The following is a 25527-nucleotide window of genomic DNA, read 5'->3' on the forward strand; positions in this document are numbered from 1 at the left end:
AAACTGGAGGAGAAATGCCTTATAGTGTTACTCTCTTAACATTTAGGAATCTACTTTTGGTTTAGGCAACAAAAATCTGTGTAGGAAGGCTTTCAACCAGACTTGGCTACTCCTGATGATGTTAATTTGGCCTCAAAAGTTTCCCCTGGCAAAACAGCATTCTCTAATTGTAAAATATAAAATAGATAATCTCAGCTCACCTGTTTGTACTTCTAAATGTTATGTAGCAATTTGTCGATATACAGTGAAAGCAGTAAAATAATCTTAAGAAAAATGAGCCACTTACAATCAACAATCTTGACAGAACGTGTGTCTCAACTTTTTCATACAGAAAAATGATGCAAAACTAGGTACACTAGTTTTGACAAGATGATTTAGGTTTATTCAAATACAATCACTGAATTAGAGTCAGCAAAATTATAGAAACAGTTTACAGTCAGTACCATAGTGAAGAATCACATCTAGAGCACACTATTATTACTACCCTTACTACTGCCACCATTACTATTATTATTGTTGTCTAATTCTGGTAATGATACGATGTCTAAAGCACTAATTATGGTCCACGGCTGATAGTTCTGAGATTCATAAGCCCAACAATTAAGATGGTCTCTGACCTAGATTGTTTACAACCCACATGTAGGAGAAAAGAAAGCAGATGAACACAGATAAGCTAAGAACAGCAACCAAACCACTTTTATATATTTGGTTGGTATCACGGAAAAGGAGAGTGTTAAGATTATGAAGTGCTCCTTCCAAGTGGGAAGGAAGCCTGATGTAATGCAACGAACAGAGGTGCAATATATGGATGGATCAAAAGAGATAAGAGACCCACTGGAACAAAAGACCTAAAGAATCTTGCCAGCATGTTTCTACTCTGCATTTGTCCCTTTACTTCCATTGTACCTTTCATAAACTTGGCATTTTAAGTTTCTGAAGACTTCAGACTAGGGATTCAATTGGTATCATTTCTGGAGGTCTGGATATAAATCTTCAGCCAGATGATGGAAGTACTGTTTTTGTGGCAGTGCAGTCTTTTAGTGCACCCTCAGTAGCACCTAAGATTCTGTGAAGTACAAGAGCTCTGGCATTTTAAGTGAGGTCTGTATTCCTCTGTTCACAATCTACTAGCAGTAGGAGAAAGATTAGGTTGTAAAACGAAGTTCAGAAGGTCCAGAATCAATGAAAGAACGAGCCCCTTCCCTTCAAGGGTTACCTCTGAATATATATAGGGACGACAATTTAGTTCACAGACACTTTCAGTTTGCATCCATGGATACAGACCAGATATTTCTCCTTTCAGGCTGTGACTGCTGAAACCGTTTCCCTGTTATACTCAGAGGGTCACTAAAGTAATGCCTACAAAGAACTCTAAAACAGCATTATGTTTTTCAGGATTTGACTTTGTGCCTCAAGATAAGGCATAAACACATACATCTCCAATCAGCACTTATTTATATGTGCTTCTCTCCACTGTCATACTTCATGCTTTATTTTAGTGTTTCATGCACAATTTGCCTAAGACATACTATGGGGATAACTGCAACAGGATCCAGGTATTGTGATCTATAAACAATAAAAAGACATCAAGCAAATTCAGCATTGACTCTCTAAATCATTAGGAAATCCCTTGACCATCTTCTATCACATGCAAAAACTCTCTTGTAGTGAATAATCTGTGCTAGCATATCACAGGGGACTTAATAAACCTGACAGTCAGAGATGCTCAGCTCCTGCAGACCCCTGATGTCTACAGAGCCACAAATGCACTGCACATCTAATAATAAGAGCTCTTAATGCCTATCCGGTCTCAGACTCGGAGTGCACACATTACATATGGGATAATAACATACATCACATTTGAACACAACTGTTCAGATGTACACAAGATTAAGCCTCACTGATGACCCAATTTATCTCTTATCAGAAGTATAATACCCAACAATTTCCAGGTAGGAGGGTCAGGGTACAATATACAATTGACACCATTTCTTTGGTTATAAAAAAAGTTCTTACTCTTTTGCTCTTCTCAGTCCTGCAAATATTTGTAAGGGTCAAGGAAATAAAACCCAGTTGTCTCAGAAGGGAGGGCTCCACTGGCATTTATAGTCTAAATTGCAAACAGAAATGAGAGACTATCCTTCAAGATAGTCACCCTATGTCACTAAATCTAACAGAAACAGTAGTCCTCACTTTAGACACTGCTTCTAAACTAAAATCATGATGCAAATTGATTGGCAGAAACAGAAGCAAATATATCCCAGCATTTCTGTGTAACAGGTAGTTACCAGGTAGATACCATCACCAAGATTTTCAAGAGGAGATGCCTAAAGATAAACTGAAAGGTAGATATTTGAGCAGTTAAATAAATGCATTACTATGCAAAAAGCTGAGTATTCATTAGCTCCTACTAAAATTAGCCAAGTTAGCCAATATGATGAAAGTATGAATAGTTGCTATAAAACAATTCAATCTAGTATGAAAACTTTAAGCAAATTTCCATGAAAATTACTATTTGTAAGGATCTATGAGCAAAGATTGATTTAGCCACAGAGATAGGAATTCATTTAAGTCACAGACACCGATTTAAATGTTTAACAATGTTCCCCTTTTAACTGAGCACAGAAAAATTTCCCTCATCTTTGCATCTGTATACATGTATGTATGCACACATATACACAATATAAATTACACAGTCTTCTATATCTCAGTATCTGCCTTAATACATTCTGGTTCAATTTTAATGTAAAGTTCAGTAAACAGGAGAACTAACAGCCACATTAACCTGTCAGAAGGAAGAAAAATGGAGAAGAAAATGAGCTATCTTTCCAGACCAAGAGTTGACATTTTTTACTTTGCTATCTGAGTCTTTCTACTGCCTACAGCTCTATGAATAACTATTAGAGTGGCCAGATTAGCCTGATTACATCTCTTTTCTTTGGCCAGAGCAGGCTTTTTTTCCCCCCCTCAGCTTTCCATGAGGAAGACCCAGTTAAATCACATGTAACTGATATGACAACCTCAGTACTAATATTCTTGCTCTCCTCTCCTTTATCCTCTTAACAGGAAAAAAGAGTGACCATTCCATTCTCATTCAGTTATTTGGCACAGAACAACCTTAAATCCTATTAATCTTATTAAGGTAGGACGATGTCAAATGCAATTGCAGGAAACATTTATGAAAGACAACATCCCTGGTTGTCAGAGGCCTGATTCTCATTCAAACTAGCCCCCCTTTATGTCATTTTGGCAACACAGAATTTAATGTAATTGTGAATCAGAGCATCATTTAGGACAAAACCAGAATGTGCAGTTGACTCTGACAGTGAGCAACATAGTACACTCTCCCTTTAGATTGCTTTAGACTATCAAAGCCAAATTTTTTCTTTCTCAAGCTACAGGCTCTTCTCTGTAACTGCAAGGTAAATGTGGGGCAACTACAATGTCTAAGGACAATCGTGCAGTTATTGGTGTAAAACTCTAGATTCATTTTTTAACAAAATTGTACCACAACGTTGCTTTAAATGTCTTCCAAAAAATCACAAGAAATAGAAAAGATCCCTGAGAACAGCCAGTTCACCGCTCCTAGGGCTAAGAAAAAACTTTCTTCCTATTTATGCTGCCAAATAACAAGTTTTCACCAAATGAACAATAACAGAAACCATAAGATCATAAATTCAAAGAGTCAGAATATGTTCAATTATTGTAATATTCTCCAGATAAATGTTTATTTACTTTTAAATGAAACTGAAAAATTAAGCTCCTCAAAGGCAGCAGTATCTTAAAATTTTCTTACCTGTGCAATAAGCCAATCCACCAGTTTACTTGCAGGGATTACTGATTTGTAGGTCTTTAGATGGTAGTCACGGTCTCTAATTAAAAGAGAGTTCAGGAAAAATCAGGACAAAAAGGTAAACATTTCTTTTACACTCTAAGCCTACATATACTATTGTGACCTACTATTATTAAGTCGAGGAAAGAAAAAGAGTTATATATGGGAGAAAAAAATTAGACTCCCAGCCACAAATAAGACAAAAATTAAGAAGCAGATATCTTTTTTGTCTAGAAGAAAGGACTAGTATTTAAATTTTTCTAACAACCTGAATTAGGAAGATATTTCAGATCAATACAGAGCAGTGTTATTTCAAATTTCTCTAGATGTTTCAAGCAATCTTCAGTGAGCTCATATTTCTGCCAGAGGCAACCAGGACATTTTTTCACAGATGTACTGAGCTGCTGCTTCAACTCAGGTTAGAATATTGCCACCATCAGTTCTGCTGAAAATCACATTCTCCTGACTGGAAGTCATCTTCTAGTTTCCATCCTAAATCCATTCATATCAAATTTACATTTATTGGCTAAGTGCCAGCCCCATATATAAACTTAAATAGTTCTTTTCTAGTGTACACCCATCAATGTATTCATGGACAGTAACCCTACATAGTCCCTCTGTGCCTTTTTGTTCGACTCACTGAATTAAGCACCTTTTAGCCTACTCTGTCAATAGATGTTCCTGATTCTCTGTACCTGTTCAGACTTTTCTTTCTTTAGCAAAATATGACAAAGTAGCCAGATACCAGTAGAGTGCACAGTGTTCTTTTATGGCATTAGATAATTTCAGCCATTGTAAATAACAAAAGAAGTGTTGTATTTAGGTCTTGTAACACAACCTGCACCACCTCACACGCAGCCCTTGTAGAGAGCAGCACTGGTTCTGAAGTAAGGAAAAGAAACCCTATTGTAACTTGCTGCTTTTTGCAGTTTTCTTCCATTCCTCTTCTCAGAGCCATGGAGATAATTGATGTCTTTTGTAAAATAGTTCCGAAGAATTTTGATACAAATATAAGAGGACTATGTAGCCCAGGACACTAGGCTCTAACACCTTTCACCTCCAGGTCACTGGATTTAATCCAGTTCATGAGAGAATGAAAAGCTCTTTCCATTTTAAGGTTGTTTACTGGCCTGTGTGAAATAAATTTCGTGGTCTTGATCCAGTTCCTAGTTACACATCACAAAAGCCGTTACCACAATTAATTTGCATTAATTGGCTCTCTTGTTGACAGTCCCAGTAGAGAGGCCAAATGCTGAATGGGCTATGAAGAATTAATTCCTCTCTCACCCTTGGAGGTGGTCCTTCTATTTCAAGATTGAAGTCCACTGGCATGACTGTGGAAGGGAACTTTCACATCCACTGTGACTGTTTTACAGTCCGGATGTATCTATATGGCAGCTCAAGAGAAGACTTTATTCTTCAGTTCTATCAAATCAACCTCTTTCATTAGCAACACACTATTTGATATTTCCTTTTAACTAAAAAACTAACATCAAACCACCATCTAAAATTTATCCTACTCATGTTCCTTTTATTAATCATCTACAAATATGTTGTGACTGGCTTTTGTAAATAAATGCAGGAGAAATGCCTGTATGTTTGCAGAATGCAGGGTGTGAGAAATTAGAAAGGGAAGCAGGACTTGCAGAACTTAGATTAAAAAAACCAAAACAAAAAAAACAAAAAAAACCAAAACAACAACAACAACAACAAAAACAAACCAAAAAAACCCAAAAAAACCCCATGACAGTATTTCCAGAAATACGCGTCCTCAGAACAAAAGTTTTCCTCATAGTGCTTACACACATTTTTCGACTTGTCTTCCAGTAATGTGCTAAACCCAGCACAAAGCTGTGGGAGTTTTCTAGGCAGTTTTTCCCTCTCGCACTCTTATCTTGTGAAAATGAGCTTTTGAAATGTCAGAACAATACAGGAAAGCATTAAAGTATTGAGTACTAATGAGTAGGGGTTTCCAGATTGTAAGAAGCAACTCCCAACTTTTTCATATAGATGCTGACATAGAACTAGAGTTTTGAATTAGCCAGCATCAGGATCTTGGTCCAAGGCCCAGTCTCTCACTGCTTGTAGTTCAAGGCTTGTCAGGATGAATATTTCAACATTAGTTCAGTGACTTTTCCCCTCATTTGAATCTAGCCTAAACAGGAGTAAAGCATGAATCATGGAACGCTATCCAGAACCATGAGCTGCAGGTGAATAGGCAAATATAGATGTGGGAACCATCGAAATTTTGGCAGAGCCTTGCTGCCTCACAGAAACTAGAGGAATATAACATTCTTCACATGGTCTAGCCCATCTACACGACGAAGTACTGTCTGTCACATGTGAAGTAGATCAAAGACATATTCAGAAACTTCTCTACATCAAAGATTTTTCAAAATGTTTTACTTTTTACGTATCAATCCCTGAAGTACTATGGCTTGTTTCCAGTGGGGTATATCATCTTGACCTCAAAGTACATCAGTGTCAGAGTTTACTTAAAGAAAATTATAAAGGCAAAGGCTACATGGAAACTCCAAGGTTTCTGGGGAAGACAATTAAGCAACTACATCCCAAGGTTGTCAACAAAATAATTGAATTTTGAACTTTATGATTCTTCCAGATTCTCTTCGAATATGTACCTCCTACTCCAAGCAGTCTTGCCAATTTTCTATAAGGAAGGTTGCACCAGAAAAGTAGACCTCATCAGCCTTGCTAGCATGATTTCAGGGATCAGCAGTGTGAAGATGTCAAATAAACCAGTGGTCCAAAGGCACAGCAGAAAGTAACAGGCTTTGCACAACTAACTTGGCTAAAAGCTACCTCCTTTAGGCTAACATTTGGTTTGTCAGAAACAAAAAGAGAATAGGACATGAAAGGATGGCAGCCTAGGAGATTCAGTTTTCTAACAGGGAGTTCTTTTCTAAAAAGAAGAGTGAGTAGGAAAGAGAATGGTGGGAAGAATAGCCTAAACTTACTGAGAATGTTAAGTCTATCCAGAAGAATCTTAAAAACTTCTAAGAATCTGCTATTTTTCACTGGTCATACACAGTTTAGATGCATGCTGTCACTGACACAGATTAATCACGATAGTAGAAGACTGTCCAGCAGGGATTCTATTACAAAAGTAGCACATTGATAAAACACCACAAGACAGGACTATGGTACCTGTTTTGTCCTAGTTGATTCTCTAAAACGTAAGACTACATCCCTTTCAGTTTGTGGGTACCCTGAGGTCAGTAAATTTTTTGAATTTCGCTTACCATTACTCCTACTCTGTAGGTGAATTGCCATATTATGAGGTGAAGCATGTCTGTGCAAATACACACATGCATATACATAACCATTTTGCCTACTAAGGGCTGCATCTGCTTTCCTGCTCTCTCCACACCATTTAGGCTAACTGAAATCTGTACTACTGTAGAATGGCTATTTTGGGAAAAAACAAAACCAAACAAAACAGAGATCTAATTAAGCAGATTTATGACTGATGAACTGTAACTATCTTTGCAGGTCCTTTTAGCATGACAATGGCATCTCTCAGTGAAACATCTGTTGTACAACTCAGGGACAAGAGGTCAGTTTTGTTGAATTTGGGACTCCAGCCATGCCCACCAGAAGTTTTTTTCTTTGGCAGCTTTTTTTATGTAAAAATGAAATTTTCCTAATTTAAAATGCCTAATTTTCAATCATAAACACCTAAACAGAACACCTACATGGTTCAGGGTGGTTTCCATTATATGCCAGAAATGTTTACCTCATGTCACAATAACACAACAACATCTGAAAATTATCTCCTGGCATCTGGGACAGGAGTTAGCTAGCACTTGCAGATTATCTCAATTCTTTAGTGTTTATTTATACAGAGCCAAGTTCTGAAGATTCCACCCAAAATTTTCAGGGTTTTCTTTAAATTACAGCTTCAGGTTTTATTTGACTTCAGATTGTTTTGTGTTTGTTTAGGGTGCTTTGAATGAAAGAATCCTAGCATCACATTAACATCTGTTTACACCACTTTAGCATCTGTTTACATTTTCTATAACCCAAATAATACATCAGCTACAATCACACCACACAATCTGCCCTAAATCAGTAGTCACTTATTAATCACACCTACTTTAACTCACAGAAAATGCCAAAGTAAACAAATAAACTTGTGTCATGGTAACAGCTCTCATGAACTAACAGAGAAGGCAAATGTCGGGAAGGCAGTAACACTAGCCTTTCACTCTCCCAGAACCCAGTTCCAACATCCTCCACCAGAAGTACAACCCAAGAAAATGCAGAAAATTACTGTGTATAAGAAGAAATAAGGAAGATTTCAATAGTAACATGTCATCCTTTTAACAAAGCCAGGTAATATATACAAGGGGATCATGAAGGTGAACTTACTTTACCACTGGAGTATATAGGCAGTGTAGTCGGCAGTAGAGCCTCACACCCTGAAGAAGGAAAGATGCATGGTGTTATCAGTTTTTTCCTTTTCAAAGAAACACTGACTAGCTAAAGCTAGCAAGACCTGGACATTGATGTCTCTACTCTGCTGGAATTATCATTGATTAGCTGTTTTTCAAAACAGTTCCCATACCCTCTCTGTCAAACATTCTTTTTTCTTTTCCTGCCTCCAAAAGCAAAAAAAAACCAAACAAAAACCACCAAACAAAAAACTCTGTTCAACATTTTCTCTGTTAATCATTCCTCACAATTAACCCATGAGCTGATGTCCATAAGAAGAAATCCAATTTATTAAAAGGTATGTGGGCAGATATGGGATCAACAGAACTCGTTTGACATACAGTTATCAGGAACAGCAGTTAAATATCGATTTCTTCTATCTCCCTGAACCACAATGCCCAGATTTTCAGCAGACATGCTGTATTATGGCCTACTGTTTTCTTTTAAGGCCTTCTGTTACTATATTAGGATCGTAATCTTGGGTGCAGTTACTCTTATTTATTGCTAAGCTCTGCTTCCTCTCCCTAGGGTGAATGTCTCCTATGGCATTAGGATGGATAGCTTAATACAATAAAGATAAACAGCATTAGGGATCTCCAATACAACAGGTCAATGACATTCAGAAGTAGAGCAAATGCTTTTGATACAAATCACGAGGTTCCAACTAAGAATGATAATACGAACCTTGGACATGATGTCTTCCAATTCACTTCTTGGTTTGTACGTTCCATCATCATAGCGAAATCTGTACATCACCTGCTCATTCTTAAACTGGTGCTTATCTGAAACTAAACCACCAGTATGATAATTAAAATTAGTCTTTTCTCCCCCGTCAGGTTCTTCGTAGGTCAGCTGGTATGTCTACACCTAAGTATTTGCTGGTATCTATTATTTTCTGAAGACTTAGCTCTTCAAATTTCCCCTCAATATGTGTGTGTGTGTGTATATATATATATATGCTTACATGCACCAACAAAAGCAGTTTTCTAAAATACTGCAGCTCCAATAAAATTGAAATTTCTTCCTTTTACATCGGATTCAATTTAGGTAAGGCTTTGGAAACAGTCCTAGTGAAGGTAATTGGGACCATATGACTTTTTTTCAATCACAGCACTGAATTTTTACAGCTGCCTGAAGTTCTGCAATTCCAAAAGCAGAAGCATCCTGGTAAGAGGAACTACAGCTGTTAGAGGCATTCGTCTACAATGGTTCTTGTATTTACTAGTGAGTTTCTTCTAAAAATTAAATAGCATTTTCAAGAGACTGCTTTTTCACCCAGAATAGCCATTCCACAGTAGGACAATTAAAATCTTACTGGGCAGTGCTATATACTGATAGGTTTTAAAAACAAGGACACAGAAGATGTTTCAGTGTGATAAAGAACCATTCCAAAAGAAGCATTGGCCAAAATCAGAAAAGTGTTAAAAACAATACCCAGTTTCAAACAGATTTATCCAATGCACCAGATTGGAATAGAGTTGAAGTCTATATCCAATTATATGTAGGTTTATCCTGTCTCTATTCTAAGATTCTATTTTAATAGAACATGGAGGTGGGAAACCCTCACACTGAAGATAGTAATTTAGTAACTAGTAGAAATTATTTGTTTCACTGATCATTAAATGAGTTGTAATTATAAGTAGAAAATGCCAACGACTGTTCAAATTCAAAGTAATAATGAAGTATCTTCCAGGTTTTACAGTACATATTATAGAAATGCCATTGTTCACAGCTTAATTTAATGGAGACCAGTGACAGCTATGTAAAAAAGGAGGAGGAAATCTAGAGAAGAGCAACCAAAGCAGACAGCATATGACGTGGGGTAGCTTAGCCACTGCAATCTTTCTTGCCTTTGCCAATGTAACAAAACCACAGCCAGATCTTTGTGCTGGGGCACCCTAGAATATTTTGGGTGCAGTATTTCAAAGTGTTGGTACAGCATTTGATGAACTGAGAGAAAATATGGATTTACACTATTTAAGATGCATCTTAGCCTGAGTTTGATTAACCTGAGAAAACTGATGGCACTGGATGACTTAACTGGGTTAGGCAGACTCAGAAGTATCAGAACTCAGTTTGAGATTCAGTCTGCCCCTTGCAGAGTGGGCAGGATAATTGTTTAGAAGTCAGAGACCACAAATTCTTAAGACTTATCCTCACCATATAGGACATCCTGGTCTTTAAGATTCCTGCTTTCCATGATATTTTTCCTTAATTTGACAGCATAAAGCAAAATTTGCAGGATCTGGTGGATGTCCTTTTGTATACAGTAGAATACCTAAACTGTGTAAACTATTGACTTTGAGTATCTGCATGCTCTGGATTTTGTATTTCTAAATCGAATTGAAAATCGGGTCTGCAGAAAGCATCTTTTGTGCCTGGCACACAGCACACCAGGTTCTGATCACTTCTGCTCTCTGTGACAGGTACCAGAACTTCCACATCAGCAGTCCCAGATAAAATAGCCAGAATTAAAGGAGATACAGAGAAAACTGAGTGATAAAACACACAGAGCTCAGCACTTAGCACAGAGCTCAGCATTTAGCAATCTTCTATGGCCCTGCTTCTCAGGGAGGCTGAGAGATCAGCAGTTTTCACCTGACAGTAATGTTATGCCAAGTGAAAACAAAAGATAAAAGACATTGCCTAATGTAGAGTAGAGGTAAGGGCTTCATTATGGTGCTTAAATTCTTGCTACATTAGGAGACACATATTGGGATACTTTCATGTTTAATGATTTATCAGAATCTCAGGGGTTGTTTCCTTAAGTAAATGCAGTGTTGCAAATACCTTCCAATGTCTAATAATAACTGTCATTGGAGACACTAACATCAGGAACTCTAAGTAAATGTAACATTAAAACCAAACCCGATGGATCTTACTCAAGACATCTGGATAAGGGGAGCAGTAGATACAACAGCACAACTTTCTCTGAGCTGTAAATTTGTGTTTAGAGAAAAAGGACACTGCTGCAAGTGTCAAAGTATGAAGTTATGGAAAGGTAAACAGTCATCATCAGTCTCAAGAGAGCTTTTTCCACCAAGAGTGCAAATGTACACATTCAGAATGTAGGCAAGTAAAGGTGTGAGTGCAAAAGAGTATTTTTCATCCAAAGGGGGATTGCTACACATTGGAGCCAGTGTTCCTGTTCTCCAAAGCCACAGTTAGACGTTTAGTGCTTTTGAGCTCATGCTCAAAGCCCTTCAAAGTCTGAATGTACCTGAAAGTATGTCTTGGTACCTGGGGATGGAAGTGTATGTGCATGAAGGATTATGGTACTGTCATATTAGATTTCTCTATGTGTTCATTAAAAGAAGATAACAGATGTAATTTCTTAACAGTGTTATTGTCACCTGAAAGACAAGTTTGTGGAGCTGAGTTACCAAGAGATTAAAGCAGGACTAGTCTAATTAAATGGCTCCCTTATTTAAATTGGTTTCCAAGAGTCTGCATGGAAAGGTAGACCACTGGTGACTTAAGACCTATATAGCATATTTCTTTGATGTGCATTTTGCAGCTAAACTCATCTGAATGTTGAAACTGGGGCATCTGCTGTTTAACTAAAATAGGGCTGTCTTCCTCTGTCTGCATAACTTAATATGAAAACAATAGGAAACAGCAGAACAAATCTGGATTTAAAGGCTGTAATCTGGAGAAACACCTTATTTTAGTAGAAACACAGATAGCAGAGAAAATTTTCAAACAAGCATCTTGTGCTACTTTGGTCATGTAGCACTTCTGCATGCATATTCTACTCTGCTAAAATACCCCTCATCACAAAACCACATGGGCATCTGCTGGGTGTGATAAAGAAATATGGTGCATCACTTTTTTAAAAAGAGACACATTCTTGCCAAATGAGCTGGAAATAATAAATCCCACATGAAACCCTCTATCATCTCTTCCCTTTATGACAAGCAGTCTCATTAGAAAGAATGACCCATCGTCTGAAGCCCCTCACTCTGTTTGTACCTGTGCTCCATTCTGAAAGAGCACTGTTCGACTATTCTCCCTGTTGCTGATGTCTCATATGGAAAGCTGTATTTATTAATCACTACAGATTTTCAAACACACGTAGTACAAAGGAATATATTTCCAATATAGTCCACAACAAAGACATCGCAGAGAAATCAAGGAACTGCCCGCATAAACACTTTCAGGATACCCAACAAATCCTGTTTTCATGACATAAATTTGCCTACTCATTAATCCCAAGAGTCATTAAACATTTTGAGGATTTGATGGCAGGAAAGTATTTGAATGTCATGTGAACAGCTGCAGTCAGTTTTCCACCTTAATTTCCAGGGCATTACTGAAATCTGGCATCTCTTTATGGCATAGAGCACTCACCATGATGAATGATTCCATTTTCCAGTAGTGCCTGTCCCAGGTTGACCCCTTCCTCTGGTTTGCTTATCTCTCCAATCTCTGTGAGCCACGATACAAACTCACTACAAACGGAAGCAGAACAGAAACAATTAGCTATTTTGTTCTGAATATAAGCAGACACAAGCATCTCTGCAAGTCATCAGTCAACCACAGGAGAAATTCTCCTTGAAGCAAGTGTGAAAACTGTTGCAACTGATTATAACTCTACTAGGTGGCTCAATTTCCCACATTTTTGGAGGACATGCTCTGCAGAGGATCCAGATCTCGTATCTGTGACTTTTCCCACCATTCCCCTTAGCTCATCATAAGTAGCATGCACACAAAAGGTAAGACCACCTGTCTGGATCTACAAAGATGCTGCAAATCCTTACTATATTGAGCAATCCAAACATCCAAGGGGGGAAAGGAAAGCAAGATTAACTGATGACCTTAGAAACAACAAGTTGGACAGTAGAGAAAACAGCTGCTTCTATCCAAACTATCCCTCCAAGCAGTATCCGTGATCTGACTAGTTACACATGCTCACCTTTCATCATTGGGTCTGATTTCTGCTCCCCCCTGCCAGTGGTGTAATTGCCTTGGCTTTAATGGAATCACAGTAGGACTTAGAACAGAAGATTCAATGTACTGAATTCAAGCACAGAGCAGTAAGGGAGAGCGTAAGTCCCACTGACAGGTTAATTTAATGTAATTTACTGGAGTTGGTGCCTGGCAGATACATAAATGATACCTCTAATTTATAGAGAAAAGGCACCAAGTCTGTCTGCTCACGTAGCACAGACAAAACCTCTCTCTGGTGAGAGGCAGAGCTGCACATATGGGCAGAATAAAAGCCAAAAATGGATAGATATGTAGGATGTTACTCAATTAGAAACAGTAAGTACAGAAAAACGGACATTGCAAGCCTGATGAATATGGCAGAACCCTAGGGGGCTGAGCTGCTTGCCAGGTTAATTAGTGATTATACTAGAAATGTGTTAAGTTCATCGAGAAGAACAAAAGGAATATATGAAAGTAGAGCGACATATGGGAAATCTGAGTTCAATAAACTACTTGGGTGTTTGCCAGTGTGCAGAGGGTGGCTGCTTATCAAAATCAGTATCCATGCCTCCACTTGTGAGCTCTAAACGAAGTATTTTTAGTCTCTCCATGTTTATCAGAGTTGACTCATCTAAGCTGATAGGTAGTATTTGCATTTTGCCTTTAGAATAACAACAACTTCAGTACTGGAAACTCTTCAGTTTGCTGAGGGGCTACTCTGTAACTGTCTTGGTGTAGAAAAAGCAGCAGAATCTATTCAGCTATGCCAGGGGAGTCCCATGGAAACCAGTAGAGTTTTGTAAAACTCCTAAAGCCAGAGTACTGTAGTGATGAGTCAGATTATCTCCTAAGGAAAGCTCATTCTTAATTTCCCAGTGATTCTGAACTGTTTCTAGAAGTATTTAAAAGCTGAAACAGAATAGAAACTGCAGAGGGGAGAAGTAAGAATGATCCTTCACACTCATTACTGAGAATACAAGACACACACTCTATGGAGGGCTCCACCACAGACACGCTGGCCAATGACTATAATCATGTTAAGTACCCGGGGTAGATGTCTAGTTGCTACACATTTTTCCATCAAGTGCAATGGGTCTAGGGTCTCTGGCAGTTTACAGAACTTAAACAGTTGCCCAAAACTTCAGCAGAACACTGCTACCCTGTTAGCTTTTTTGCTTCTTTTATTTGGAACTGTGTCCCTGGAGTTTATTTGGATTGTAAATGTAAGGCAGTCTTCTTAAAGTTTGAAATTGCAAGCTGAAAAAGGAAAATAACTGAATGCTACTCTCACGGCCATGAAGCTTCAGAACCATGGGATGATTTTTTTAAGAGCTACTTTAAGACTTTTGTGCATTTAATTTGTGAGAAAAATCAGTAGTCATTTGTTCTGAAGGCTTTCTATAAACACTGAAAAGTGCATGATTCAGAAATATTCCAAGGGAGTTTTTAGGTATATATATGTTGGACTGTTGCTAAAAAAGCATCAACTCAAAAAGTGGATGGCAAAGCTTGATTTGTTTCCTCATCTTGTCCTAAGCAGTTCTCCAGTATAACTGAGGGTATCCTCACTTTGCAGTGGCACTGTGCTTAGTTCTCATTTGGCATGCAAGTCAGGACACCATCTCCCAACTATACCTCTGAAATTAAGTGACTTAGAACAGCTGTGTTTCTACTCAAGAAATACACAGGAAAATGCAACCCGACCAGATTTGTGCAATCTTATCAGATATGTTTGGAATCTCCTGAGGTTAATAGATCCTCTCTATTACAAGCTCAGTACAGTTCAAGGTTTTGCAATCAGTTTAGTGCAGTGTATCACTAGTCACATGCCTAAATGCCAGTACACCTGAGGAGTGGTTAGGAAAATGGATTTGCACTCAAGTTCAATAAACAGCCTTATAAATAAATGCATGTGGTATTTTTGAAGATAGTAAGATTAGTTCATGCTTTTTTTTTCTGCAAACACATTTTATCTCTTGAATTATTAGATGCTATCTTATATCCAAAGGTCGAGAGAAAAAAATTTTTTGTGGCCTGAGTGTTAATCTCAGCTGCATGTAGCAGAAAACCACTAAGAATATCTCAGCACAGTTATTAGTGACTCCCTTAGGCAGGAATATCTGAAAAAATTAGTAGGTCACAGCCAATACGCATTATTCAGGGGAAACCCCAGGAATGAAACAAAAAGTCTGCGAGCCATGACTGGATTGTACTGATGGAGTTGCACTCATCTGAGTTGCCCAGGACGGTACTAACAAGTGACTGTTGAAAAGATACCTGCAGAATTATTTACTACAGGAAAGTCTGGAACATTAGCAGAAATAATGGTTTTGTCAAAGATCAGGATGCCTGTAGGTATCTCAGTCTGGGCTCAGTTACCCACTGGCAAATTTAAGTCAGGTCCTCACTACTGGAGTGTCAGGTGGCTATCAAGCAAACTGAGAGGGCAATGAGCAGTACAGATTGTGGAGCATGTAAGAAAATAGACATTTTAAAAGAAAAAGAAATAGCAGGAAATCTCAGGTAAGACTTGAGACTCAGCAAAATATCAGGAAATTCACAACAGACTCATATATCAGCACTGGAAGAACCTAAGTTTCTGATATGGTACTTCTTGTTGTAAAGACGATAGAAAATGCTATATCATACCTTCAAAATCAGAGCTTAAAAGGTTTCAATTTGAATCCAGCAAGAGCAATGAGGGTGGAGCACATGTGTGTGAAGAAGGAAAAAGCAACCAAATCTCAAAAAGTCAAGAATTTTTTTTAATAGCTGAAATATCACCAGCCTATGCTACCAGACTGCCTGCTGTCAGGCCGAAAGACAACGCATCATTCCACACCCCATACACAAGGAATGTTGCCTGCAAACTGCCATTACAGAGACCAGGGGGAGGGAAGGGAAATGAATGGATGATCTGCCTCTCAGAATTTTGTCCCACAGTTGATCATTTCAATCATAAACAGCTGAGGCGGAAAAAAATGTTCTCAGGTCAACTAATGTGAACCATGCAGGACATCTCCCTACAACAGCCCCACTGCTACCACATCTAATCTCTGATCTGATTTGTCCATGGGGTCTGTCTTCTACTGCCTCATACATGTCATTCTTAACAATTATTCTGTAATATGTAGCCTGAGTGAAAGAGGTTTTTCCCAGCCAATAAAGCCCTACACTTTTAACAAATGCATTAGGTCTCCTGACAGAAATTAAATTTTGTGGCAAACAGGAAACTTCTAAATTCAATCCCAAGACTTAGACAGTTCTGCTGGATTTAAATATCACCTGGTAAGCATTTGCATTTATACAAAAGAGGACACAGGTTAGGCCACCAACAGCTCTGAGCTTGTGGGAGTTAAGGTATTTTTTCTTATTCCTTTTGCCGATTTGTAACAGCTGTTATGAGTTACTGTACAATAGAATGAGCTGTCATTATACAGCCTGTGCATGGTGTAAAATAGAAATCAATGATTAATTTTAATAAATGACAACTGTAATGGGGGTTACGACCTTTTCAATTAAGCTGCATCAAAGCACATCTGATCTGACCTCTCAATGCCACCCCCAGAAAATCCAGAGTCCATTCTTTTAATTGGTATGAAAGGGTCTTTTCAATTCAAATGCCACTTACTTGCCAAGAAAGCACTTGGGAACAGTACTTAATTTTCTCCTCCTGTCTTTGATAAGGTTCACTTTCTTGCTCATCATCATTTGGTACAGCTTCTCTCCTTTCTCTGCAATCATGACGTACGCATCCCTCTCCATTCCCAGTTTTAAACCTGGAATACAAAACAGAAACTCCTTCAGATCCTTAATATCAGATAAAGTGTTTGCTCAAATTCAAAAGCTGAGAACAAAGGGAAAAAATGGTAGAAACATAAAAACTAACTGACTTATTTTCCAAATGAGGGGGAAATTGGGTCATTTATTTATCTGAATACAAAACTGTCATTGAAGAGTTCAGCACCACCAAGATGCTTGGCAGCTTTTGTTCTCCATTTTAAAAAGTAGCTTAAAAATTATAGTTACATCACATCACACAATGTAGAATGATTTACAGAACATGGAGAAGTTCCAAAGCAAGATAAAACATACACCTTCTGAAACTGATTTCCTTCTGCAATTTCATTTTTCACCTTGAAATAACTGCTGGTATAAGACTTGTTCAAGTCAGCTAAACGCTTGACACAGTAGATGACTTTCTGAGCATTCTACTACTTGAAACCAAAAATACAAAACTTCTGAAATCAAATTCACATTCTTACATAAATCAAAACTAGACAGGAACATTATTTTTTCCTAGGCTAGAAATACAGTTCAACAATGAAAGAAATACTGATTGATTTAAAGAATGATAGATAATTGGATATAAAGAAAAATTCAGCTCCACTTTGTATGAGTTTCCACATAGCTCATGTTAACTTCAAAATTGCTACAGTCAGGAGGGCAATTTCTGAAAACGATAGGTGTCTATGTTACAACTATCATCATAACTTCCATTTTCTGGCACTCTCCCCTTTAGATTTGCAAATTACTTTCGGAGGACACCCATGAGAAAAGCTGTTTTGCTTGCTATAGATGTTTTGTCTCTTCTACCCTGAACTAATCAGTTTGTTTTACTGGTATGTTATTCCAGAACTTGCAAATCTGGAGTCCAAAACAGAGGCACAAATTTTAGACATCTCTAAGATTAGCTTAAAAACAATTCAGGCAGCCTGAATTGATCCTGTACTTCTATGACTAATTTTTACAGAGATTGACATGAGGCAGAATTTAAGCGATCAGTGTAAGGCTAGAAAATGAAAACCGTACATTCCTTGGGAAGAGCAGTTCACTCTAACTGGACATAAATCCTATTGCTTTATGCTAAGATACTGAAAGAATTAATAGTCTTCTGTGTCATCAGAGCTGCTTTCTAGCTTTTTGAAAATGCTTAATGCATAGGCTTGAAATGCATGTTCCAGAAATTAGACTTGCACAACATTTTGTCTTTCAAATACAGTATTTCTTTCATGTGTCCAATATCTGGCTAAAGGTTTTGGCTCCACAAATCCCCTGGCTTATTGCCGTTATTCTTCCATCCTCCTCTTCTCCAGATACTGTGATCCAATTCAATACGAATGCTGACACGTGTAGACGAGGATAATTTGCAATGTGAACTTGTGATGGAAAACAGTCTGTGTAATAGTATACATGCTTCCTGCTGGTCTTACATCACTGAATTCCCCAGGCTCTGATGTAAATGGCAGACTGGAATGCACATTCTACCCAACTCATCCTGCAGAATTGGGAATCTCACCAAGTTTTTGAATCCAAACACTGATCTCTCTGTGACTTTGCAAGTACTCATATTCAAAGGAGATTTTCCAATAAGGCCTGGAATGTCTGCCAGAATATCTACGCTTATCCTGAGTGACTGTCATCAGCTGCCACATCATAAAACTATATGACAAAAATCACCAGCAAAAAAACACCCTTACTAGCCAATGTGGCATGGAACATTTTGAGAAACTTTCTATTAAGGAACAGTTCTTTTCCCTTCCTACTATTCATTTCAGTCACCTCCCCATATTCTCAAGCTCCCTGTTTATATATAGTCTGTTTTTCTAGTCCTGTCTTTTTACTTCTTATTGAACCTTCTGTCTCGTCACACTTTATGCCTGATGCACATGAAATTCTGCAGAGCACTAGTGACCTCAGGAAGTAAAAACACACTATGAAATAGAGACTTGCAGATCTTTTAGAGATACGATTTAGCACTCCGAGTAAAATAAGAGCCAAGAAATGTATTTTAATAAAAGAATATATCATGTGGGAGATTAGGATCCCTACAGTAGAGTGGGGTGAAGAACTGACCAGTGAGCAAAAATCAAAACAAATTCTCTGTTGCCTTCAGGTAGTTCTTTTGAATTTACACCATGCCTAATCTACAGTTTGAAAGTAGTAGGTCGTATCCTTGCTATTATCAAAAGGTGTATTCAGCTTTATATATGATAACATTAGAAATGTTTTATATTCTACAGTAACAAATAACACTGCAACGCGCATTGTGTTTAGCAGATTAAATGCAAAGTACTGCAACATAAAAACTAAGGTTTGGATTTCAAAGGACATTAAAGGATTTAGATTATCTGCTTTCATTAAACTTCAGTGACAGATCTGTAACTTTCTTAAAATACTTAAAAAGATCTAAAGCATTATTGCTTAGCAAGTACAAATTCTGAAAACACACTACTATGAAAGGATTTCAGACTGACCTCTTTCAATACTAGTAGAAATGAGCAATTACATCTTTAATGAAACTGCATGTTCAGAAAGGGGAACCACTTCCTAAAGTCAGGCCCAGAATGTTTTAAAATAAGTGTCATTGTCGCTGGCAATGAGCTATGATTTTTCCCATTGAGCAAAGGGGGAAGTAGGTTCACTTGTGAAAGATAGTTCTGACATTTAAAGGAACTCAGAACTTTTATCACCCACCCTGATTCATGGGTTTGTGAGCTTGCCTCTATTGTGCAACAATTTCAAGATAAGCCTAGTTTTTGTTTCATTCCACAAGAAAAGATAAAAGTGACAAGCATCTGCATACCTTTGTCACTGTTCTCAGTCTAAGTGCAATATTTCTAGAGTTTTACTCCATGAACTGTTCTGTTTATTTCAAGATCATGAAGGCCAAGTTTGTGAAAACGAGTTTGTGTCACTGTCTCTGGAAATAGGCTGCAAGCTGCATTTTCTTTCCTTTTACTGATAAATACAATACAATTTTATCTTATTTACAAATAAAAGACAAAAAAATGTAATTGGTTAAATGTAATTTTTTCACAGTAACACAGATCACCAAAGAAACTGATTCTGGTAAATAAAAATAGTTGATAAATATACTGACACAAGTCCATAGAAACCCCAAGGTATACATTCAGAAACATTTGTTTTCAATCACTTCATTTTCTTTGTCATTAAGGGTAGATTTTAATTCTGCCCAAGGAGGAAAAACCATTTCTTTTAAGATACTTACATATGCATATACATTTCTCCTTTGTACAGAATTTCATTCAGTGCATTCATAATTACATTATCCACTTACTCTCTCGCTGCTCCCTTTCCTTGATTATAGCATCTAGCCATTTCTGTTTGTCCTCTGCAGTCTTGGCCATACAGACAAACCATTTGTTTTTGGCTGTGTTGTGTATCTTCCAGCCATTTGTCACAGTGTAGCCGTTGCTGTGGTAATCTGCTGTAAAAACCCAAAGCACAATGCACACAGTGAACAGAAGTCCTGCTACTTTACTCAAATCAGTGTGCGACACCTTAATTAAAATTTTCTTCTTTGAAGAGCTTGATTTCTGGAAGTGTTCCGGACACATCAGTCTTAATGGCTGTCCATGTGACTGGTTAGTACTTACCACTCTGGAAATACAAATATTAATAGAAGTATTCATGGCTAGACTGATCAAACTGACTGCATGTTTCAGTCCTAAGAGTGACTTTCACCTCAGAAGAACAACTGAAGTATTTTAAATACAATTACAACAGTGAAAAAGTCTATGATGTTTGTTCAGGTTATTTGTTCAGAACTTGCTGGGGACATGCTAACTTCTTGCACTGTAAAGATTTTTGTCCACAGGGCACGGGAACTCTTTATGTGTCAACTGTTTAAAGGGCATAATATTAATTGCTGACTTATTACAATAGGAGCAGGGGCTGGTGTGGCTTTTGTGGATGAAATCAGAAACCCATCTGGTCTTCCTGCCTGTGTCAGAACACAAGAATCATAACACAATGGCTATTCCCACATTTGGTTCATGGCCACATTCCATGATACTGATTGGATGCTAAGACTAATATTTGGGAGTATTCTAAGTGAGAAGAAGATCCAGAAATTCTGTTATGATAGCTGTAATGGCTTAAGATGTAAGAAAAGAAAGGATGGAAAGTAGATAATGTATCTTTTACTAAATTAACTTGGATTAGGAGAAAAAATAGACAAGCTTCTGGGTACACAAACTCTTCATAAGGTCATTTAAGAATGAAGGACTAGTGCCTGAAAGCAACTGGTCTAATAATGAAGGCATCAGAAGTTACATAGCTTATTTTAGATTTCATTAAAGGAGATGGATAAGTACTTTTGTACCAACTTCCAACATAAGATCTGGACATGCTGGGTTGCTAAAAGACAGCAATCTCTTACCTGTTCCATCTTCCACATTCTCCACCTCCATGACTTCCGTGTTTATTCGCCCTCTGAAGATATAAAGGGATCCATTGATCGACTTCGTCCGTTTAGATGCTTTTTTCCCAGTAACTCTGCAATTAAGATTTGGACTGTTAGTAACACATAAGCAAATAACATATGTACACATAAATCAGTCCGAGATATAACTATTAAAAGGGATTCCAGTACAGTCTTTTGAAGTATCTGACCACGGCTCTGATTTTAATTAACTGGAATACTCAATCAGCTCACAGAGATAAGCGTACAACCATGTCGGTACAGTGATAAAGAGCTTATTTTGCAAGATCATATGAAGACTGGGATGCTTTCAAGATTTACATTCTCAATGACTGATTGAAGTCCCAGTACAACTGAACTACACATGGCTTTGGGATGAAAACTGCAATTATCACCTGGCACAACGTTACATTTGCTTCCTTTGTTTGCCTAAAGCTTTGATAAATTTGTGGTATGTATACCAAGTTTCAAATATGAAATGAAACATGCAAAGAGGCTAGTGTCACATGGTCTGTCATAGGTGTGTTAAATGTCAATGTATGGGGCATTTGTGAAAGTGCTGCTGTGGCAGTTTTGCACCAAACTTTACATCCTTATCCAGAGAAGCTTTATAGCTTCTCTGCTGAAGTGTTTTACAAAAAAATTGAGGAAAGTATTTTTCATTGCTAGCTATGTTCTGACTTTTATGTCTAGAATAGGTTTAAGCCTATCTAACTGACACCTGCTGAGCTTTAATATCTAAGAACAACCCTGCTATACGAACCAAAACACAACTGGTCAAATTATTATCATTTGAGATGGCAAGTGTCCAAACTCTGTACAATAAAGGGATTGCTGTGGCAACTTGCCAGAAGCTCATAAGATTCAAAGAATATTGCAATAAAAACCAGCTGGGGAGAAAATTTCTGTCAAAGTGAAATATCTATGATAAACTGAGGTGAGAGGAGAATCATCAAGTTTTTCTGAATGATTTTTCTTTTTACAACTACCTTTAGTGACAAATATACATATAGTGATGACCATATATTTACATCCAATCAGACTGACAGGGACTGAGATCTTGGAGTTATTAGATCATTTCCTAAAGACAACTATTGGAGTCAAAAGAAAAGCTGTACTGGCAGCCTTAGTGAAACCCTTTAAATACTCAATCCATTTCCCCACATGAAACATTGTTCCTGACATCAGGATTCAATTTTAACAGCAGTCTATGATTCTGTTAAAAAACACAAAACAATACTCAGCCCTGAAAATCTGTCATCAGTTTGTCAGACTTCCCTAAGCTTCTGCAAAAGATGAGATTGCAGTCTTAGATATAAAAATCTCAGATTAAATCTGATTCTAAACACATCTTAAACTGGTCTCAACAACACTACTCCTAATTTATGCTATTGTGAAAAGATATGATGCCCAAACTCAAATAGCTGTATTATTGACTACTTATCAAAGACTGAGGCCTGAATTCTGATTGCACTTTTCAATCAAGAAAAACTCCAGTGATTTCTATAAGACAAGCATAGCATAAGCGAGATAAGAACTACGTCATTCAATTTCAAATTAGAAACAGATATGGACAGTTTTTTGGTGCTTTTTTCCAAAATCTGTGTCCCACTCACATGTCGGTCGTTTGTCAAGCAGCTGGCCAAATGATCGCACCAGCACAACTGGATAGACATTAATTTCCATTCTGGACTAATTATAAATAGCAGCTAGACAGGAGAAATATCCAAAATTAAAGTCGTTCAGCAATCCCTAAATATATCTTTTACATTAGGCAACTCCCAGAAGACTTAATAAAATATTCTACTTTTTAATGGAAATCAGATTCTGGACATTTCATCAGTTCAAGCTACATTATTAGACAAAGATAAACAATATTGGTCCTTTGGGAAAATCAAAGCGTTACTGCAGCCTCCTCCAAAATCAAGCCAAACTACAGAGTAGCTCAGTAATGTCTCCTGTACAAAAAGAGAGTTGTTTAAAAGGCAGTAGAACATTTTGTTTTCTACATCTTAGCATTCTGGGAAAAATGCCTGGACAGCACGGGGGGGGGGGGGGGGGGGGGGGGGCTAGGTTAACCTGAACTACAAACAGGACCAGAACACCAGTTTTTAAGAGCTCTGAAGAAGTAAAAGATTAGATATCAAATTGATTGCTTTTTTTTTAAAGGAATAGTTTCTGAACTCTGTTTCATATGGAAGTTAGGATTTTGACAGATCTTGTAAAGTGTCAAAATATTTCACATTTCTTGGTTCATTTCAGCAGAGCCAGAATGCTTCAGTTAGATAAAAGTCACAGAAGATTGAATTTTGGGGGGTTTTAAATTTAGTTTAAATGTTTATATTACAATCTAATAATTTCTAATGTACATTTCACCTAATAATTTGTATTTATGTTGTATAGTTTCAGCATTATCCACACTGAAAGTCTGATCATTACTGATACTTTTTTCCCAGCTTAATGGCACCAAAATTTCCACTGAACAAAATCTGGGAAATAAACCCAGATTTTGAGATATGAGAATTTTCTTTGGAGAGAACAGTCTGGGTTTTGAGAATTTCTAATTGGGTTGGCCATTGTCCTTGGCTATCACCAGTAAAGAAATGTAACTTGAAGAAGGGGGAGGATATTACCGGAAAGAAAGGAGGAGGAGAATCTGGAGTGTGGAGAATGTAATGTAAACTCAGAAAGGACCAAGACATGAGAACGAGACTGGAGCTGTGAAAGTGAAAAGCTTAAGAACTGAAATACAGTATAACTGCTGCAGAAGCCATTGCCCTCCACTCTGTCAATGCTATTTTAATAATAAGCAGTAGGTTCTAATAATGCTTAAGTTTTATAAGGTGGAATGATGCAAAAATTGTTACTAGGATAAGAAAGGAAGACAATGCACAGAGCACATGGGCTGCAAATCCTGAACAGCGACATGCTAATCTTCATCTCTTCCTCACTCCTCTATGCCCTGCATCTATTTTATGTTTTCTTAGTCTTCCACTTTCCCCTTTCTTGGCTTTGTATCATTTTTCACGTCACCCTCTTCTGCTTGGAATAACCTCACAATGAAAGTTGGCAAAGCCTCCTTCTTCACATCACTCCTGGAGACCCATCTGCTCTGGGAAGCTTTCCAGCTGTAAGAACTCTGTGTTTTTTCTGCACTGTATCAACTTCTGTCTTTGGATTGCACACTTCTCAGGGTGGGGACCCCATCACTGTCTGGCATATTTATCCTATCATATAGTGACTTCTTTCTCATATAGTCTAAATAATAGCAATAGTCAAGAACAGAGGCAAGTCACACCTGTGACTCAGCTCTGCAGAGCAACAGGGAATACAGCGAACAATCAGTAATTGATCATACTTTCAACTTACAAAACTTCTGAATGGTACCATTATAAAACCATAAACACAGAGGGACTCACCTGGATTTCCTCTTGCAATACACCAGTAGATTATCAAATAGAAAGAACATTCTCTCCTGGATGTTTCCTGCTGAGATTTTTAACAAAGTCCCTTGGAGTAAGAGCTGTGTGCAGATATCTGTCAGATTTGACCCCTGAAACACAGAAAAGAGATATTGTTTATTTTTAACTTTTCGTGTGTGTGTGCAATGAAGGATTTTTACTAAACGCTGTTATTTTATCTGCATGTCATTAAACTGAAATAACTGATACACTCATAAGGAGGAAATTCTCAGTTTCTTAATGTGGCTAAACACCTCATGTTTCCTCTGGATTACAAACATTTTTCTGGAGTCCTCATACACCACAATAAATCTTCCCTATTAAACTCCAGGAGACTTTTTCCTGAAAAAATCTTTCACTCTCAAAGCAGCTGTATTATGAGTCTCTCAAGACCATTAGTCTTCCCTTCATACCATGAGCTATCATTGCAAATATCACAAGTGATGGCTTTAGGAATGCTTTATAAAAGAATGATGGCATTTCCTTAACACTGTAGCTCTGATACTGAGAAGTGTCATTATTAACGATCTCTCTGTAAAGTCATCTCAGCAGTGATACATCTCTCCAACTCTTTCATTAGAAGTATATGCAGGTGCTCTCCTTTCTGAAGCTCTAATAAACACATG

The 25527-nt window shown here is 37.6% G+C and overlaps 1 protein-coding gene across 4 annotated transcripts in view; it reads right to left on the bottom strand.

The window, feature by feature from the left end:
- The window catches only part of PREX1 (phosphatidylinositol-3,4,5-trisphosphate dependent Rac exchange factor 1), a 173002-nt gene that overhangs the window by 46347 nt on the left and 101128 nt on the right, over nucleotides 1-25527 (bottom strand). For 3 of the 4 annotated variants that reach the window (XM_074920071.1, XM_074920069.1, XM_074920068.1), the window contains exons 7-14: nucleotides 24860-24993; nucleotides 21399-21514; nucleotides 20295-20444; nucleotides 16845-16992; nucleotides 12635-12735; nucleotides 8969-9072; nucleotides 8222-8271; nucleotides 3797-3872 (exon numbers count right to left, since the gene is read on the bottom strand). In XM_074920071.1, the coding sequence (XP_074776172.1) occupies nucleotides 3797-3872; nucleotides 8222-8271; nucleotides 8969-9072; nucleotides 12635-12735; nucleotides 16845-16992; nucleotides 20295-20444; nucleotides 21399-21514; nucleotides 24860-24993 (879 nt within the window). The remainder of the gene's footprint in view (nucleotides 1-3796; nucleotides 3873-8221; nucleotides 8272-8968; nucleotides 9073-12634; nucleotides 12736-16844; nucleotides 16993-20294; nucleotides 20445-21398; nucleotides 21515-24859; nucleotides 24994-25527) is intronic. The other variant, XM_074920070.1, reaches the window with a different exon arrangement.

Source organism: Athene noctua, chromosome 16 (genome assembly GCF_965140245.1).
Source record: "Athene noctua chromosome 16, bAthNoc1.hap1.1, whole genome shotgun sequence".
Classification (NCBI taxonomy): domain Eukaryota; kingdom Metazoa; phylum Chordata; class Aves; order Strigiformes; family Strigidae; genus Athene; species Athene noctua.